Source organism: Electrophorus electricus, chromosome 10 (genome assembly GCF_013358815.1).
Source record: "Electrophorus electricus isolate fEleEle1 chromosome 10, fEleEle1.pri, whole genome shotgun sequence".
Classification (NCBI taxonomy): domain Eukaryota; kingdom Metazoa; phylum Chordata; class Actinopteri; order Gymnotiformes; family Gymnotidae; genus Electrophorus; species Electrophorus electricus.
Window position 1 is genome coordinate 15,624,154 of NC_049544.1, and position 20,188 is coordinate 15,644,341.

Below are 20,188 nucleotides of genomic sequence, written 5' to 3' on the forward strand. Positions count from 1 at the left end.
TTGACTGAAAAGTGGAATATCTTTTCCAAATATTACTTTTTCATAAGTGTTTTACTTGATTAGGTTACATAGCTATCTTGTTGGTTTGTTGAAAACAGAATAAATATTAAGAACAATTACTTAAGGAAGTTATTGACAATGACTGAAACGATTCCTTGAGAATCTCAGGTAACTCTGTTATTAAAATTCATTTTAGCATAATCTATATCCAGAATATTCCTATGCTCCATTGTAATTTCTGCAAAATATGTGCAAAACATTCAGCAAGCAGAAACATATTCAGTAGCTAAATACTAAGCTTGCCAACAAAAATGTGGAAGCATACCAAAGCAGTGTTACTGAGGTTGTATTATATTTCCTCATCCTTTCGCCATAGAAGAACCCAGGAGAAAATGAAGAAGCAGCCAAAAGTGACGTGACTTATTGATTTTAGTGATTACAGTGATTACTAAAATAATCCATCACTGCAGCCCTAGCGGCATGACTGCATGACCTCCCGAATCATGCCTGAGCACCCTGCTAGGCAAACCTCTCCTGTCGCTACAGTGACAACTCAAGCATTATGGCATAAACTAGGACTCTAGTTAGGTTCAATGTCCTGCTTTTAAGTAAACATGTTCATCTGTTGTAACAGACCTTACTGCTATGAAGGTACGTGATTCTGGGACTTTATTCATAGCATCTTGTCACTTGCTAATTAATCAAGAAAATGCACAATATACTTCAAAAATGTTACTTTTGGCTTTTTCTTATTATTCTCCTGCCCTTCAGTGGTGGAAGTAATACAGTATCTAGAAATCACCTTTTGTATATTGAGGATGTAATAAACTGCTCTGGGTTTGGAAAAATATACTGCTTCCACACAAATTTTGAGGACCCTTGTGTGCACTGTTAAGGTTGGGGAAAGTAGCAAATGGCAAATTGGTTTTACCTGGTTTCTATTTTTCATGGAAGTAAACCAAACAGTTTTGTGTTTTGACATTCATATAATCACTGTACTGTCTACAACTTTTGTAGACAGTAGTCATGTGCCGATACAAAAACTAATTATAATGATAATTAGCTTGCCTTTTATTGCTGTTTACAATGTCATCACTACATGGTAAACCATTCACTATTCAGCAGTGTTTCCTCTATAGTTAACTGACTGGAGGTTAGCATGACGTGATGCTAAACTACATATTGCTCCTTTGCTGAAATGGATGGAGATTTTAACACACCTAGCTAGCTAGCTATAGAGTATAATGTTACTAATAATTGAGTGCATGCAGGAGAGAGAAAATACATGCATGTCCGAATGATCCTTAGAATAAACATGCATCTACTAGCTAGCTACATAATATTTCAGTCATTAGATCACAAACCTGAGCCCAACCCAATACCTGTCAGTCACCGTCTTTTGGTTTTGGGTTAGGTTGCAGACCTCTCATTCCACCTAGCCAGAACTTTGTTTTGCACATCATGTTATTGTTAGGAAAAAAATAGACTGTTAATCAATCAAAGCAATTTAGCACACTTAAGGTAAGCTTGCAATCCCATTTGAACAGCATGATGATTTGTTATCACAGAGTTGCTTGTGTTGGCTAACTCTGCTGTTTCACATCATGTATATTGGTCACCTGTCATTCGTTTTATATGCAGCTGAAATATTTCCATACTTCTGATTTAAGCATTTTGGGTGGAGGGAAAAGTTCTGGAGTCACGCCACCTTCCACTATGCTCTGGCATCTCTCTCTCTACATTTCTTTCACAGCAGCAAGGACATTGACACGTGATCGGAGTGCCTCATAGCCATGTGTGTGAGCAGATGTTAAAGCAGGGCTGCTTTGTGTATTTGGCAAAATAAACATCTTTTTAAGTGCAATAATGGTATTTAGGTATTTTTGAATTGCTGTACATCTTTAATATTGTGATATACCGTATTACCATATATACCGGCAGGTGCCTATTGATCAGCAATCACTTGGCACTGCTACTGCAGCTTCATGAAAGTAACATTTAACGGTTCTTCCATTCACAGGCAGTTGTTTCCCACATATCTTGATATGCACATGAAATATAAAAAGGTCATGTGAAAAAACATCATGGGTACTTTTTTATAAGTAATTTACAATTTTTATTGACATTTGTTTTTGCATTTCTAAAAATATATGTTTTCTTTAAAACCCAGAAGCTAATATGGCTCTCTTGTTTGCCTGGTTTCCCTTGCAGCCTTACAATGCTACTGTCAACGCTGCCCAAACTCCACATGTTCCACAGACGGCTTGTGCTACGCATCCGTCACCAAGTCGGCGAGTACGACCACGCAGCAGAGCTTGTGCATCAGCGAAACGGAGCTGATCCCGCGTGACCGCCCCTTTGTCTGTGCGCCCTCCACCAAGGACGACACGGGCATCTACCCCATGTGCTGCAACACCGACTGGTGCAACAAGAACCCAGACCCAAATATATTCCCAGGTGAGCATGCGTGTGAGTGTGCTTGCATGCATGTGATCGTGCAGGGACGTGATGCAAGCCCCACGGCATACGCTGCAATGAGCTCTTCTTCATCTCTACTGGTTCTCATAGGGGCCAGAGGCAGCTCATCTGCTTTCTTGTTATTCAAACAACTAGCACAAATATACTGTCTGCTGTTGCATTGAATTTGGACAACATAGTCTTTTATATGGTGTGTGTGGGTGTGTGAGCTCCTAGCTTGGTCTACCCATATGTATTTTAGGTAGTGTGTGTGTGTATAAAAAATTATAAAGTTCTAGATGTCTAAGTATGTAGAAATGGAGCTACCTGTAAATCGGTTCACCTTAATCTATTAATAGTTTAGAGGACTAAACTCTTGTTGATCAGTGCCCTGATCAGTACTTCTGCCTCTTTAAACCATAGTCTGCATAGTAGCTCTAATTGACCTGCTGGTGTTTGAAGCTGTTAATAAAAATATGCATTTGTGTCACGTGTAACATTTAGCTGAACTGAGTGCCCACACCCAACATGTGTGCGAGCGCACATGCACCCATGCACCATCTCTGCCTTTAACTCTATGGCAACATGCTGTGCATTTTTGCAGGAACTGTTATTAAGTTATTACCTGGGTCATTTGGTCAGCAAAAAAAGGTTTGTGTGCTCCATTCTGTTCTTAAATGCCTCCATCAATCCCCTCAGCAGTTTCACACTGCTAAAACCCCAGGCAGAAATCTTCCATTGCAACATACTCAGTAACAAGCAATTAAACCTGGCCCTTGGAGCAGGGTGAGAATGGGCTGTTGAAGAAAGTGATTTTTATTTTTTTTCTCCACCATCTCTTGTGTCGTTATCGTCACAGCAGCATCAGTGCCAGTAATTTTCTTTAAATGTATTTATTATTATTATTATTATTATTATTATTATTATTATTTTTTAATAGGCACATTTTGTATGTCCGTGAAAGGAAGAATGAAGACGTATGTGTGCTTGGGCACATCTGTGTAGGAGGAACCAGGGAAGGTGTTCAGAACAGATGGCTTCCACACGTGTTCTAGGCAATCACTTCATTGCAGCCATGAGTGTTGTGTGGTGTTTTTTTGGCTTTTTGTGTGTGTGTGTGTGTGTGTGTGTGTGTGTGTGTGTGTGTGTGTGTTTTGCTGTTGCTTTATGAAGGTAGCTCTTCGGCAGGCAGGGTCAGCCTCCTCTCCTGCTTTTCACTTTGTCATAGAAGCCGTTGCTCTGGAAGTCCCATTGACCACTGATGGTTAAACAGACACGTACTGCTGCTTATTAGGACCTGCCGCCTTGGAGTCTAGACAGCTGCCTTCAAGAGCTCGTTGTTGTTATAAATAATTGCAGTCCTAACTGTACACAAGGTGACTTGGTTGGAAGGAAGTCACATGAAAACAGTTAGTCACGACTCATCAACTGCCTGAAGGCCAGGCACCGAGAAATCCTGCTAGGAAGCTAGCAATGACTACTGGTCTAGTTACTTGATAGTTGTCTCTCTCCCTCTCCCTCCCAGTGCCAACAACAAAGACCCCCTCCCTGGGGCCCGTGGCCCTGGCGGCCGTCATCGCGGGGCCTGTGTGCGTGCTCTGCTTTGTGCTGGTCACCGTCTTCTACATCTGCCACAGCCGCTCGGTTATCCACCACCGTGTGCCTAATGAGGAGGATCCCTCCATGGACCACCCCTTCATCACCGTGGGAACCACACTCAAAGACCTCATCTATGACATGACCACCTCTGGATCAGGCTCTGGTGGGTTTTGCATAGTTTCAGTTTCATACCTTCAGGAGATTTTTGAAAGCCTTCTTCCCACAGGCATAGCACTGAAGACACAGAGACTGATGGTTCTCCACCCTTTCATTGGATGATTATCTCTTCCTGTAATTGTGCTGAGATGCCTAAATACCTGCATGCCTTTGCTTTGTTATTGTGTACCAGCCTAGCCTCTTTGTTTGAATCTCTACATATTTGTATGCCCTTCTTTTTTGTTTACATATTTCTCTCTCTTTCTCACTCACACTCTCTCACACTCTCTCTCTCTCTCTCTCTCTCTCTCTCTCTCTCTCTCTCTCTCTCACACACACACACACACACACACACACACACACACACACACACACACACACACACACACACACACACACACACAAAAACCTTATGGAACATCCAGTCAGTCAAAGCAAAACAATATACACACACATATCACTGTGTGTGTGTGTGTGTGTGTACTAAGTATAGTTCTTGACTGAAAAAAAGATGACCTTTTTGTTATTGTCTTGGAACTATGCTCAGGTAAGCATGCATAGCAATGTTGCTTCACAGACATACAGTGTAACATCAGTAAGATGCAGTTCAGTGGAGAAGTAAAGATGGGCCCCCAGGACAATATGTAGTTATATATTCTGAGTTTTACTTACACTGATCACTGTGTATCTGAGGCAACTGTTTCCAGGCAAGGAGCAGAAAAGGTTTTCCTCTTGGCATGTTTGTGCTGGTGCTGTCTCCTCAGACTGGAGTGGCAGTGTAGAGCTTGTACACCACCACTTTACGTCTATCCCTGACACCAGACCCGTGAGAACCAGCATGAGGCACAAGTAATCTCTCCCAATGAGCCATTACCCTACAGCAAGCTCTCCTCTTCACCAAGTCCACAGCTTGATTTACACAGGGAGCTCACTCTCTCCCTCCATTTGTGAATCTATTTTTACAGGTTGCTTGTGTCACTGGTTTACTAAGGGGTTTTGTCTGCTTAGACTTACTGTGAGACTCTGTGCTCTTTTCCACAACACTGTTCAGTGGGAGGGTTAATTAAGACTTTTTTTTTTTTTTTGCTTCAATAAGTTTTTAATTGGATGATAAAAAAAAATCTTTCCAGTGTTTTCAGCACATTCTCCACAGTCTCTGGTATCCAGAGCATAAGTTTTCTCCACAGACCTCCAAAGAATATTACTTTCTTAGATGACCAGTCAGCATGGCCTAGCCTGCAGTGCACCCACCCACTCCTCTGAGAGACGACTTGTAAGCTCAGTCACGGCAGGCATTATACTGTGCTCAGGCTGGCCTTGCTCTGTGCTGCTCTCCTGTTTGACCAGAGCCATGGGTATGTGCCTGTATGATTCATTCACTCACCCCTCCCATTTCTTGTTTCTTTTTACTCCATCTTTTCCTCCAAGACTCCTGTATTCCAATGTCATTTACCTATATTGTCCTGCTTAGAAGCCTCATGGGAAAATAATGGATTAAAAATGTTTCCACTTCCCCTCAGTTCCATGCCCTGCATAAAACGTTAATTCCTAACACCTAATAAAAAGCAATGTTGACCAGTATCTGCTGACCCACAAATGAAGTACACCAGACCACACTCACTGGTGTGGATTAATGTGAATCTTCATGTCAGTTCCTGTGTTGCCATATTTAGTGGTTTTTTTTTTTGTTTTTTGTTTTTTTTTAGTATTCTAAGATCACTGATTCAGTTGGTGAAAGATTAAATTCAACATGTCTGTGTCCTGGGCTCACTGGGAGAACTGGTTATCAGGTAGCACTTGGTTATTGTACAGGAGACAGAGATGGTTCGTTCTGTGGTCAAGCAGTAAGGGAGGCCAATTTTTTATTTATTTACCCCCCCCCCCAAAGTACAGTTGGAGAATGAAGTACTCTTGAAAAGGCCCCTTGTATGTAAAAGCATAAGCAGAGAAACCAACCACACATGCATACAGGAAGAGTGCTGCAGGATGTGCTGTATGTGCTGCAGGAATGAGTAAGTGGCTCTACCTGCTCTAAGGTCCACCTATTAGTCCATCCAAAAACCCAACTCGGAAACAGTAAGCGGCTGCCACACTGAGTGACTGTATTGTGGCGTTAGGCTGGGAGCGCTGCCCTAGCATGGAGCTGCTGGCTGCTCTTTGATTGCATCGTGCTGACCCTGTCTGCTCTCCCTCTCTGCCGTTCCGCTCTGCATATGCGGACAACACGCTCCGTTTGCCTCCTAATGTCCTGCATTTCTATTTCTGGCACCATCCCACTAGCACTGAAATATGCATCCCCACGGACCTGGGGTGTGGCAGAAAATCCAGTCTTTCTCTTCTTCAGAGTTGTGGTGGTGGTGGTGGTGGTATTTGTGTTTGTTTGTTTGTTTGTTTGTTTGTTTGTTTTTCCTTTCTTTTCTTTTAACTTTTATCAGTCATGTCCTAGTCACCACGTGCGAGGTATAGGCAGCAAAGCAGGAGCGTGCCCCCTGTCACCAGCCAGTCCTTTCATTGTCCTGCAGCACTGAAAACAGACCTCTCTGACACACACACAATTGTATTAGTTTAATAATCCGTTCTATCATGGTTTCAGTTTCTTCGTTTTTAATTTTGTTGTTTTGATTTGTACTCCAGAGTAAATGTTCATGTTCTGGGATTAGTTTCAAGCCTTTGGTAAGTAAGGGTGGGGTTCCTTATATATAAAAATAAATTCTCACACACCATCTATGTCTCTCTCTGCCCATGTTCCTCTCTTCCTCTCTCAGGTCTTCCCTTGCTGGTGCAAAGGACCATAGCCAGGACCATCATCCTGCAGGAAAGCATAGGGAAAGGGCGCTTTGGCGAGGTGTGGCGGGGCAAGTGGAGAGGAGAGGAGGTTGCCGTTAAGATTTTCTCCTCGCGGGAGGAGCGCTCCTGGTTCCGCGAGGCTGAGATCTACCAGACTGTAATGCTCCGGCATGAGAACATTCTTGGCTTCATTGCTGCCGACAACAAAGGTCAGCACTATGTGCCCCAAAGTGAGGCACCACGAAGCAGAGAGCCCAGGCTCTCTGGACCAGACCGAAATTCTTTTAGTAACGAGGCTATCTTGGCAAAAATCATGAACTTTGAAAAGCAGCACAATATGCTGCACTCTCATCAAAGCACTGAATTATACATTTTCAAGGCCTTGCTCTGAAAGTCTCTTTAACCATGCCTTGTACTCAATTTGGTGGAAAATGCTGAAGCCTTCCTGTGCTGGTCACATCTAGAGAATCTCTGTGTTTTGTGGTTGTTTAGAGAATCACAAATGAATGAATTTAGTTTGTTTGCAGCACTACTTTATCTTATTTGTTCCCTGAGCTTCAGCTAAAGAACATTGGTTAAAGTTTTTGACTCTATGCATTTTTCAGGTTTAATATTCGTTTTACTTGAAAACCATAATCGACTTGGGGCTAGGGGCCTTGAAAAACTACGTTTTGCCTAATCCAGAGAGCAATGTTTTCTGAGAGAGTTTCCAGTTATTGTGTTTATGTATGGGTGTAGAGAAGAATGAAAGTGTGCATGTGCGTGTGTGTTTGTGTGTGGAGTAAGTGTGTTTATATAAAGCCAGGGCAGCGCTAGGCGTCAGCCCAGCTGCTCCGAGATCTCACCAACCATCTGGAGTTCCATGTTTGTGAGCAGGGGTATTATTTACTCTGTCCATTAATCGATCTCTCTCTTCCTTCCTCTCTCAGATAATGGAACATGGACTCAGCTGTGGTTAGTGTCTGACTACCATGAGCACGGCTCTCTGTTCGATTACCTGAACAGGTACACGGTCACAGTGGAGGGCATGATCAAGCTGTCTCTTTCCACTGCCAGTGGCCTGGCTCACCTGCACATGGAGATCGTAGGAACACAAGGTAATGGGTCAGCACCTGCTTGCTCATTTCCTCTCTCAGCTGGAGCCGCTGTGTCTTCTGCCTGCACACCAGGAAGAATGGTTTTAGCAGTACTGTAATTTTAAACTTCTAGCCTCTGTTTTTAACAAGCTTTCCTTACACTCAGTTTAGTCAGTGCTGAAATAAATTGAGATTTGCAGCACATGGTGACCAGCAGTTGGCCATGTGTCAAAAGCTCACTGCACTGTTTTAGTAACAAGATAGACAGTGGAGTCTGTGGTGAGCAGGAGGGCCCTTTTCTGTCCCTTGAGCTGCTTGGGGCAAGGTAGATCTGGAACGGCTGGAGTGGAGGCTTCCTGTGCTCTAAAAGCAGAGAGGGAGACCAAAGGCTGTGTAATGGTGCTTCTCATGCAGTCCCATCTACCTTCCTGTAGGTTGACGCCTGTGTGTCTGACACACGTTAATTAAGCTGGTCTTAAGATGGCCGAGTGGTGCATTTGTCTTCAGCAAGACGGTGCAGTCCCTCTAGCACTAATGCAATGGTGATCATTGCTCATATCACAACTAGTGACTCCAATGTCATTATAACAATAGGACGTATTAGGAAACGGATCTAAGACATTTGTAGGGCTCCAGCAGACTCTTTGGCAGGCTGTGGTAGTGCAGGCTTTTTTTTTCCTTGCTAGAGAAGCATTTGTTGCGCTTTGATATGTAAGCATGCCATTAGCACATTAGTGGTAGACAAGTTTCTTTTTGTGTGTATCTGCCTTATTAGTCAAATAATTGATGCCTGATGCTTGTATAAAATCAAACTATTATAGAACAATCAGCCTTTTAAAGATAATTTGCATGCAGCCTGCAGTTTTATAAAAACATGTAAGAAAATGGAAAAACAAAAAAATACATTGTTACCAGAAAAGGGAAAGAAATGAAAACTAAATCCTGTTCCCTTTAAACAGTCTTTGTCATCATCTCAGCCAAATGTGCAATTTGCATGGGTATGTGGGTTAAGAAACATAAAAACAGTGTTTAAGTGAAGGAGATTACCATACTGTTTCTGTTAGACTCTGTTGCCTGTTTCCCTGGTGTGACTACAGATTGTGCCTCATTCACACACACTATGCGCTGGACCAGGACTGTCAGCGAGTCTGCCAGGAATAATGAAACCATTTATTTAGCTCATACCGACACTATGAAGCATTCCTTGGCTGAGTTTCTGTGTGTGCGCTCGTGTGAGTGAGGTATGCGTCAGGTTGCCTCTTTTGTCTGCTGTTGGTGAAGGGGCAGTAAATCTCTATAATGTTTGCAGTGTGCCCAGTAGCTGCAGTGCACCACTAGAACACGCAGCCAGCCTGCCACCTCGGGCTGCCTCTCCACTGCTCACGGCTTCTTCCTTTTCAGCTGCCTGGACCGCAGCCCTCGCTTTTTAATCCAGTATATCCATGAAATCAATAAGCCTTCTCTCCTGGAGAGTGTCCAGCTAAAACTCTCAATCTAATCGCACACCATCCTCTCTGATTCCAGGCAAGCCAGCTATTGCTCACAGGGACTTGAAATCCAAGAACATTTTGGTGAAGAAGAATGGGACTTGCTGCATCGCAGACCTCGGCTTGGCCGTCCGCCATGACTCGGCAACTGACACTATAGATATTGCCCCCAATCATCGAGTGGGCACCAAAAGGTAATGCGAGCATCCTGAGGGACTTCAGCACCTCTGTCACAATCCCTTCATTTCCCTTAAGATGACTTTTTTGCTTGCGTTCATGATCGTCATCGGATGATCCGTGTGGTGACCAAGCTATAGGAATCTCTCCTACCCATGTCTCAGGATATCATTATGGCTTTTGATTGTTTCCTGCATTGTAGTTTGTAACGGTTGCGGTAGACTGTGTGGCTGCACATCAGCAACATCTCTTAGCTCCCTATGAAGCCATACCGGCTCTGAGTGGTTTCCGGTTGCTTTCATAGCAGTTGTTAGTGAATGAAGTAGAGTGCGAGTGCACGTCTGGCTCCAGGCAGAAGGGGTGAGGTTAAAGCAGCCAGCATATGCCTAGAGCTGAGCATGAGTCATCACATGGAATCGCATAGCTCATACAAATACACCATCTCCCCACTGCGGCAGCCACAGTGGGAGTATGCACATACACAGACATGCGCGCACACGCAGACTCGCTGGCCTCCAATGTGAAGCTCTGAGGTTTGTTATTTCTTACTGTTTCCAAGGTAAGACTTTACTCTTTCAGCATGGCCTTGTACTGGAAGTTAGAAAAATAATTGCAAATCGAGCTATGAATTTTGCATGTGATCTTGTCCTGCCTCAGTAATGAAAATGCTTGCACTAGAGGTTATGTGGGAGGAAGTAATTTAAAAAAAACTCTCCTCATAGCCCTAAGACGGCAGGCCAGGGTCACTCATAGTATGTTACCTATCCCTTGGCTACTGCTGGACACCTGACTGGACCAAGGTCAGGGGGCTATCATGCAGGACACAGGGCACTGTTATGACTCTCAGTTGCTTCAGTATTTGACCCTAGCTTACAGTCCCAGCCCTGAAGTCTCAGTCTAGTGAGACATACCTAGTGACCCTTAGAGGTCATCCAGTCCACACCATTACTGAGTGCCAAGTGGATGACCAAGTCTCACGGCTCTCACTTTACCATGTTGGCAGAATTGTGAAACTGCTCTGTGAAGTTATCTGTTGTAAACATGCTTGATTCAGTTAGAACTGAAGTACTGGATCACACTTCACTATGTTGGAAAAGTGCAGATGCCGATTGAATTAAATGGTATGAAGTGCAGGGCAATTCTCCATTCATATTGAGATACTTGCCATGATTAGCCTCTGCAAGGGCGCATAGTGGTCTGGCAGCAACTCGTGAGCTCTGCCGGGATGAGGCATCATGGGAGTGCCATAGACTATCTGGGCTCAGGGCCCTGCGTTCCGCCTCGCCAGGCACCAGAGTCTCTCCGTATTAATCAGACTCAAGGCTGTGACTTCTCCCTCCCCTGAATTATGGGGGTAGATTAGCCGAGCTAACCCCTTCCTTCCTGTCAAAGACTACAGAGAAACACCAGGCAAGCCTAGCTGTTATCTCTTATACCTAAGCCCCTACCCTTGTTACTGCTGGAACAACAGGCTTACTCTCAAGTGCTAGATAAGTTTCAGAAGGTCTTCATCTCTCTGTTTCATGAACTGGCTATGTTGCAAGTGGTGGTTGTTTACAGGCTAGTTTGCAGCAAATGAAATTTAAAATGTATTTTTTAATTTTTTTATTTTGGAATGAGCTTCAGGTAACCAAAGGGCATATTTTTTGTTTTTTAAATTGGATGCTCTGTGTAGAGCTTGCTAAAATGACAGGGGTAGATTTGAGCCAGTAAATGTGTAGTTGAATTTTAATTAAATTCTTTAAACTGTCTCCCAACAGGTATATGGCTCCAGAGGTACTTGATGATTCAATAAATATGAAGCATTTTGAGTCATTCAAGAGGGCAGATATCTATGCCATGGGCTTGGTTTTCTGGGAAATTGCAAGCAGATGCTCTATTGGAGGTACCACAGCTAAAATCAATGCTTTTTATTTTTTCTGCATTACTTTGGTAATGGAATAGGGTATTTTTATTGCCTCTGTGTGCCGTTTCATTTACTGTTACCAATATAATTCAAACAGCTTGTTATTCAGTGAGATTTCAGTCTTTTTAAGAATTTCAGGCTTCGGTTTTAGAACAACACAGGGTAAGAACTATTGTTTTACGTTGTCAACTCTGAATGTCCTGTGTTGGCTGTAGTGTAGCATGATTTCGGTGCTTTCTTCAGGAATTCATGAAGACTACCAGCTGCCCTACTATGATCTGGTTCAGTCGGACCCTTCAGTGGAGGAGATGAGGAAGGTGGTGTGTGAGCAGAAGCTTCGACCTAACATTCCCAACAGATGGCAAAGCTGTGAGGTACGTGTTTGAGCCACACATACTTCCCAGGAGTTTTTCATTCTTCCTTTTCTTTTCAAACACAGATATCGTTTTTAGATAAGTTTCCTTCACTTGTTCCCCCTGTGTTTGTTTGGTTGCACAAGTCACTTTCCCTGTAGATGTAACCAGTCCACCTTGATTTCGTTGGCAGAGCAGCTATCTCAAAGGGATGGTCTGCCATCAAGTCCCCCAACTTCTGTGGGTGCAATTGAAATTCGTACTTGTGCATTCTGCACCGTCATTGGATACACCACTCCTCAGTTTGAGCCGAACCACGTGCGCCCCAGGGGACCGGTGTGGGAGAGAGACTGATACGATGGGCTCTCTCATATTTCCTTCCCTACCGTCACCCATCCGTCACCGCCAGCCGGTCCTCCTGCATCCGTCTCCTTTTTATTAAGCGGAAAGTGACACAATTAGATTAAGCCCAGTGCGCTATAATGCAATTCCCTAATCTAATCTGGGACAGCTCGAGCCACATAACTGCCATTTGTTTGTGTTTTGAGTTTTTTTTGTTTTGGTTTGCTTTTTTTTGTTCCCCGAGAAGCAGGCTTGCAGAGCCAAGCGTGCTGCCACATTCACTAGGCTTCCTCTTTTCATGCCAGGCAAGAGCAAGAGAGGAGCGGGTTGTAGGATCTGTGCTATAGACTGCAGCACTTGCAGGGCGTGACTCAGCTTGGCAGACCGGCAACGCGTGGCCAGTTCGCTGGAGTAGTGTAAGCAGATGGCAAATCGGCATTCTGCGAGTGTTTACAGCTCAGGCTGTAGACTCAGCCACCCGCGCATGCATGCAGGTCTCTGCGTGACGCCTCACATGCGCCTGCCAGGCCAGCAGGAGGACCCAAGATGCACCCGCAGACCCAGGGCTTCTCCAGGCTGCTGTTCAAAATGGTCAAATGTTGCAAACCTCTGGTTTTTAATGACCTCACCAGAGGGTCTGTGCCAGGTGTTGCTACATATCAGGGAGGAGGCCAAAACAAGTGAATTTTCTTTCATAGGCAAGGTGCAGTAGCTTTTAGAGAGACTGCATGTTCCTCTCTCACCTGAAACGTGGACATCACATCTGGCTTAAACATTCTGACGTGTAGTCTTGCATTACCCCTGCTGAAATACTGGCTTTAATTCTTCAGGAATAGCTGCGCATCGACGCCCCCTGCACAGCTAGCACACTACCACTGGAAGGCTTTTTGAAGCATTTCAGTGATGTTTTTATGTACACATATACACACACGCACAGTTTGACTTAATGAATGCAGCTTGTTTTACCTAGTAAATGACAGTGGCAAATGCGGAATTAATCTGTCTAGTTTCTTGATGTTTTGACTGGGAAGGCATTTTGATTTCAAGTAGGGGGTTAAATAATGTTATACATTAGTCATGATGTGAGCCCTGGTGTGGGTAATTAATCCCACAAGAGCAGCCAAACTGCCATGCTGCCATAACAGGTTATGCCACACCAATTGCTTCTTTTGATGCCCTTACAATGCAAAAGTTATTACTTGGCAAAACCTCTGCAGACCTGCTCTGAAGCACATGCATAAATATCTCCTAATCTTGAAATAAATTTGAAATTGACTGAACAGGAGGAAGCTGAATTTATGAGAATCCCGCCACTTGACTGTCATATAGGAATCTAACAATAGAACCCTGATATACTGTGTGGTGACATCCTTCTAAAGAGCTGCAGTTTGGTTAATAAACTCTCAGACAAGATCTGCGGTAGGCTTTGCAGCTGTCTTCACCACACGATCAAAGTGCTCAGAGAGAAAGGGGGGGGGAAAAATGAGTATATTGATTTTAGTGTATTTCCTACTTACAGTAAAAGCATATGGCTCACGTACATAACATTTTGGTATCAGCAACATTTTATAATTGAATTTTAGCTCTGATGTCTTTCTGCTCTGAGTAAGTAGGAAAGGACGCAAGGAGCAGAACAGAATTCTGGCTTTACAGCCTATTCATTTCACCCATGGAGGGCTAAGTCATGCTTACCTCATCCATTTCTTTACATTTTCTCAATAAAAAATATGCACAATACAAGACAGGTTTGGATGTATTGAATAGCCAGCTCTTTTCATCTCATTTCTCCTTGATGATGCTATTTTTTTCTTTGTCTCTGTGCATGTCCAGGCGCTGCGTGTGATGGCTAAGATCATGAGAGAGTGCTGGTATGCCAATGGGGCGGCACGCCTCACAGCGCTGCGCATAAAGAAGACCCTGTCCCAGCTCAGTCAACAGGAGGGCATTAAAATGTAGGCCTGTGACCTAATGAAGAGGCGCACACCTTAGCATTTTATCATTTTTGATTACACATTTATTGTAATGGTCATCGTCATTATTAGCCATGGTTGTTGCATTACAGTTCCTCGTCCTCTGAGTTCGAGAGAGACAGGATATAAGCACTATGGATGAAAGTTTGTTTGGAAAATGGCTGGTATGGTTTTTGGTTTTATATATATATATATATATATATATATATATATATATATATATATATATATATATATATATATATATATATATATATATATATATGAGAGAGGAATAAAACCCTTATTGGCTTTGACTGAATATGGTAGCTGGCAAACTTCACTATGGGCTTCTGAGGCCAAGATATTAATGGACTCCCCTGGAGCTGGCATCCTACTCAGCCTCTCGCCCAGATGACCCTGCTGCAGTAACCCATGCCCATTTTCTGGTGCAACCCTTGGACTAGCCTGGCTGCTGTGCTGTCTGGGTTGATCCTAATGCAGAACTGGTTGAGATGTTTTATATTCATTAAAAGAACCAGAAGTTGACAGTGACTGAGGACTCATTGCAGGTCCTTCTTTGTGGGTGGCATTGTGAAATACTCATACTAGGATCTAAATTTTTGCCAGTCAGGCTGGGTTCACTGCTGTGAGATGGTTGGTTGTTTTGTTTTTGTTTCCCCTCCTGACTGGTCATTTATTGATCAGAATTTATTTGTTCGGTTAGCCTTAGAGGGATGTGCTTTGCTAGAGACTCATCTCTGTGGGGCATTTGCACCTTTTTCGCCTTCTTTCCTCTATGCTGGTTTTTTTTCCCATTAAGTAACTTATTTGTGTGTGTGTGTGTTGGGGGGGGGGGGGGGTTGTTTGGTTGGTTGGGGTTTTTTTTTTTTTTTTTTTTTTTGGTTTTTTTTTGTTTTTTTTGCTGCAACAAACTGGACATGACCTCATTCAGTCTTGGCAAACATGCTGCGACATATGCAATATAGATAAATCCTATCTATTTTATATGGTATGTGTTCTGCTACTACAACAACAATTGCAGCTTCAACAGCTACGAAGACAACCATGCCCTCCAAGCCAGGTGTTACCGGAAAGTGCCACTGCTTTAAACCAGCCTTCCCTCATGATGTGGCTCAGCCCCTTAGCCTCGTTGTCTGTCTAAACGTACATAAGACACCACCAGAGACCTCGTGGAAGTGTCTGTCATGGAGTCCGTCTCTTATGCACACGGAACAAATGATAGCAAGGGGCCACCGCTCACAAAAACCTTGCTGGTGCCATTTCTTCAGTTTTTCCATCATTGTCACCATGATCATTGTCACCTTTGATGCAGCACTGAAGATTTGTTTCAGCTTGTACTGAAGTTCATCCTCAGCAGTGTGGAACACCAGCCCACGTGCTTGGAAAGCACATTTGGTGACTACTTTAAAACGGTGCAAATACAAATTGGGCCGTGACTGAGCGCATTGCTGCCCATGTGACCGCTGTCTACAGTGTCCCTCAGCTCGTTCCACTCACGAGAGAGTGGACAATGTGGCTGTTTCCACTTCTGTCCCTGAAAGGCAGACAGTTCTGTTCCTCGCTGAAACATGCAAAAGACATTTGCTACAAGATAAGTTAACAAACCTACTCTCATGGACTTATGAACTGTTGCTTGATGCAGAAGAGTGATGAGGGGAAAAACCTGTGAGCACTATGAGAACATATACACAGAAGCTCATTTAGATGTTTGAACACAGAAGCATTATTCAACTTGCCCTGTAAAATGAACAAACAAAAGAAACAAAAAAGTATTTCTTATGCTGTCATTTCTTTTCAGTGTTGCAAAGATGATTCATTTAGTCACTTAGCAAATTATTATGGGTATTTACTAAGCCATAGACTTTCCAACATTTTATGGCAACTTTTCATGTAAAATGTAAATTTCAAGATAATTCTGTTGACTGCTTAACATTTCCATTGAGCAAGCCTTAAGGGACCAATAGCATTGGGGTCATTCCGGTTTTGTAGAAAGTGATTATTTAAACAGTTATTGTTAAACAGTAGGGTTGATGTTCTGTGTACATGAAGGCTTAAATGTAGCACCAAGACTATAATTTTTGTTACTTCTGTAAAGGAGGTACCTTATTGCCACACAAATGAGCTTGCAGTCAGAAATGCAAAACTGAATGGTGTTCAATTATAGTTTTACAAAACTGTTTCTTAATTCAGATTAAAATGTGCATATCAAAATGAAATCGACTCAACGGGATGATTTCACAATCATTCTTGTTCTGAATAGCATTCACTTTTGAGGATATAGTGCTCGTAAAAGTATGGCACTTAAGTTGGTTAAACAGGTTGTACCCATTTGATTTATCTGGTTTATCTGTTGGTAGATTTGTGGGGATTGTTTTTGTTTGTTTGTGCCCCTTAGAATGGAACATAAATGATCAAAATGACCTCTAAATAAGCATGCTTGTTAACATTAGCTATCCTACTGGGTGATTGTCATTATGTTCAAGCCCTTCAACCAAATAGTGGCAGAAACGTGTTCTTTGATTTAGCAATAACATGCATGTTTATTAGTGTGGCAATAGGGTGATTATTTGTCTAACTCCTTTCCATTGGTCAAATGGTTGTACGAATTGTGTCTTAAGGCAATTTTGCTGCATTTTCTGCCTCTGTACAGGAGCAATGAGAGTTGCATGACTTCTCTGTGCACAGAAATTTAATTCTGTTTCAAAATGGCCATTTGATCTGCAATACAGAAAGGCTATGAATTCCCTTTTCCATTCTATAGTTTTTCCTGAAGTTCTAAATTTGTTTTTGTGTGTCGGAATTCCCATTTATAGGCTAGAGTAACTAACCGGAAAGTGTGTGTGTGTGTGTGTGTGTGTGTGTGTGTGTGTGTGTGTGTGTGTGTGTGTGTGTGTGTGTGTGTGTGTGTGTGTGTGTGTGTGTGTGTGTGTGTGTGTGTGTGTGTGTGTGTGTGTGTGTGGCTGTTCGCGTACCCCGTATTTTCAGACAGCCACTCCACTTTCATGTTATTGTATATTTAGTTATTAGCACACCTGGAATTATTTTATACCTGGGAATCTAAAGTCAAGGATAAGTAGACTACTGAGAAGTGATGTGTGAACCTATTCACATCTAAAACTCAGTGCTGGGAGCCAATTTCTGGCAGTGCAAAGTCTTTGGCCAGAGGGCTCAGGCTACCTTTTGTTGCTCCAGTACATTGGCTGGTGCAATTTTGTTTCATAAGTGATTCCTGTTAAATGCTAAAGAAAATGTATAAAGTCCTGAATGGAGTAGTTTCACAATGTTTGGAAAGGAGTAAGTATGTATAAATATGTACATTGTAAATAGATGTCTATGTGTACGTAACTTGTCTGTTAGCGTGGTGGTCCTATGCCACATAAAGTTGGTCAATTGAACAAGTGAAAGTTAACCCAAGTAAAAAGCAGTGCACAGTACTGATAGGAAGTATGATGAGCTGAAGAAGAAATATAATTTTGGTTAGCTTATTGCTAAGACCTTATACTTTCTGGGACAAATGTATTAACAAAACTTGCTGTGGTTTTCATCATGCCACTGCAGTCATTACCGGGCCAACATTCATCTTTGTCCGACACATTTCTGTCTTAAATCACCAGCAGCCTTTTTGTTCCAAATTCAGTGGTGACCTACTTTGACGCAGACATGCACATCCAGGTATTCCTCACAGTGACATGCAGGTATCCTCTTGGCCTTGGCCGCCAAACCACACCAGCTATGACTTGACAGAAAACCCATACCGCTGCACCTCTGGTTCCATGCAATTGGGCGAGACCGGGAGGGCCCTCTCAGACGGTTCACTCCCTCAGCCCCAGCTTTGTCCTGTAGCTAGGAGATTTTGTACTTTAATAATATTCAAAAACAAACAAACAAACAAATTGTGGGGCTTGTGGGCCGTTAGAAGCGTGCCCTTATCTCTTTCCTGCTCTTTTGTGCTCGCTTTCTGGCTTACTCTCGGTCTTGCCCTGCGCTGCCGATGTCCCTCTCGATGTCACCGACTTCTGTGCCTCCTCCTAACTCATCTGCACCCGTGGACATGTGCAAGGATGCATTCGTGCCAGGAGCTTTAGATTGTTAGTGGCCCTGTTTTCTGTAGCCAGTGCAGGTGATGGGAGAGGTCGTTTCAGGTCCCCTTATGTGACTCAGACTCCAGCACACCCGCCTGTTAATAAACTGATATGCTGTGTGATTTTTGTTTTCTTTTTTCCTGTTGGTGTTGTTTTTCAACAACGCCATTATGCAGTATTTTCATACAACCATGCACAAAGTTTTTGCACAAGGGACTAATCCAGTGTAATTGTGTTCACAGCTTTTGTGTGGACTAAATATGGAAAAGTAAATGTCTTGCCTGAAACGCAGCAGACGTGAATGTAAACTTTAAATGGCTTGACATTCCCGCAATGTGCTACCAATTACAGCACAGCTTGCAACATAATTTCAATAAAGGTCATCTACATGCCATTGAGGGCATAACAAAAACACGGGTCTTACACTTAGTTATGCAAATTTGTACGGCAACACAGTCCTCAGGCTTTCCACTGGCAATCGCCAAGTTATTTATTACAGTTCAGTGATTAAATCTATGCCAACATCCGGACACTGTGAGGAAGACCCTTGAGGGACGGTGGCCCGGTAGCACCAAAAATCATGACCAGTTGTGGAATTTCTGCTGTGACTAGGTAATGGAACAGTGAAGGTGATTTGATTTGGGGTGGAAAACAGCGAGGAGTGCAGGTAGGAGTCTGGGTCACTAAAGGACTGGAAAGCCAACCAAGGTGCTTTTCACTTGGTCTGTGAGTGTGAGTGTGAGTGACTGCTGATTTGTGAGTACATTGTGGAAAGGTAGAAGAAAGCTTTATCAAATTTTATTTGGTGCCTAAGTTAGATTGTATTATATGTTTTGGGGCTTTTTTGTATTCCACATCGAATGATGCACTGCATGTGACTGATTTCTAATGTTTGCATCATTTGCTTTGAAAAGAAATTATTAAAAGAAAAAAGATGAGATTTAATGTTTTAAAAAGGTCAGAAAAAATTCAGAGAAAAAATACCTCCTCCGAAGACCAATGTGTTTTTACCTCAGTGTATATATTCTATTTGTTTACTTCAAGTTTGAGATTTTGTTTCTATGAAATTGAAGAATTAACATTTTGTCATTGGTTCTCTTATGTGGCATTGTGTCGTTATAGTGTCTAAACAGAATAATCTTTGTTTGAACCATAATATCTCTCTTCTGTTGTGTCCAAGTTGAAAGTGCTTTACAGATTATGTATTTTTAATGCCTTTCTCAACTATGTAGAAAATGCCTTGTGTACTTTTTTTTGTTTGTTTTTTGTTTTTTGTTTTTTATTTTATTTAAAAAAAAAATTTTAAGACAAAAAACTGATGAACGTGGTCAATGGGGAGTTGGTGGCTGAGAGTTCTTGTAAGGGATATGGCATTGCCCGTGTCTCACTTGGTTTCTAAAGCATTATGTATAGACTTTTTTTATAGCTTGTAACGAAGTACAAACATAGGAGCATAGGAGAGTGACACTGATGTGCCATTCTAACATAGTGGACTAGAAATGGGTGTGAATAAAAAAAAAAGCTGTTCAATTTTCACCTTATTCCGTGTTGCTGTTATTTTTGCTGTTATTGAAATGAATGATGTGGAAATTCATTGTTTTACCTTTCTTTGTGTGGATGTCTGCCTGAAGGTATGGGGCTAAAACATTTTTTAAAAAATGAAGTGCCTATTTTTAATGTGAATTAGGGCTTTTTTGGTTAACTGCTTTCGTTTTACCCTAGTGGTTACACTGGGCGGTTCAGTACAGCTTCCTAAATTACGACTTGTCATGGGTTTTCATATATGGTTCTTT

At 42.5% G+C, this 20,188-nt stretch overlaps 1 protein-coding gene across 1 annotated transcript in view; it reads left to right on the forward strand.

The window, feature by feature from the left end:
- tgfbr1b (transforming growth factor, beta receptor 1 b) overlaps nucleotides 1-14,481 on the forward strand; it is a 36,966-nt gene extending 22,485 nt beyond the window's left edge. The window contains exons 2-9 of the mRNA XM_035531146.1: nucleotides 2,212-2,457; nucleotides 3,983-4,219; nucleotides 6,978-7,208; nucleotides 7,929-8,096; nucleotides 9,600-9,756; nucleotides 11,500-11,624; nucleotides 11,889-12,019; nucleotides 14,171-14,481. Coding sequence (XP_035387039.1) covers nucleotides 2,212-2,457; nucleotides 3,983-4,219; nucleotides 6,978-7,208; nucleotides 7,929-8,096; nucleotides 9,600-9,756; nucleotides 11,500-11,624; nucleotides 11,889-12,019; nucleotides 14,171-14,296 — 1,421 coding nt within the window. The 3' untranslated portion in view covers nucleotides 14,297-14,481. The remainder of the gene's footprint in view (nucleotides 1-2,211; nucleotides 2,458-3,982; nucleotides 4,220-6,977; nucleotides 7,209-7,928; nucleotides 8,097-9,599; nucleotides 9,757-11,499; nucleotides 11,625-11,888; nucleotides 12,020-14,170) is intronic.
- Nucleotides 14,482-20,188: the final 5,707 nt, after the last annotated feature.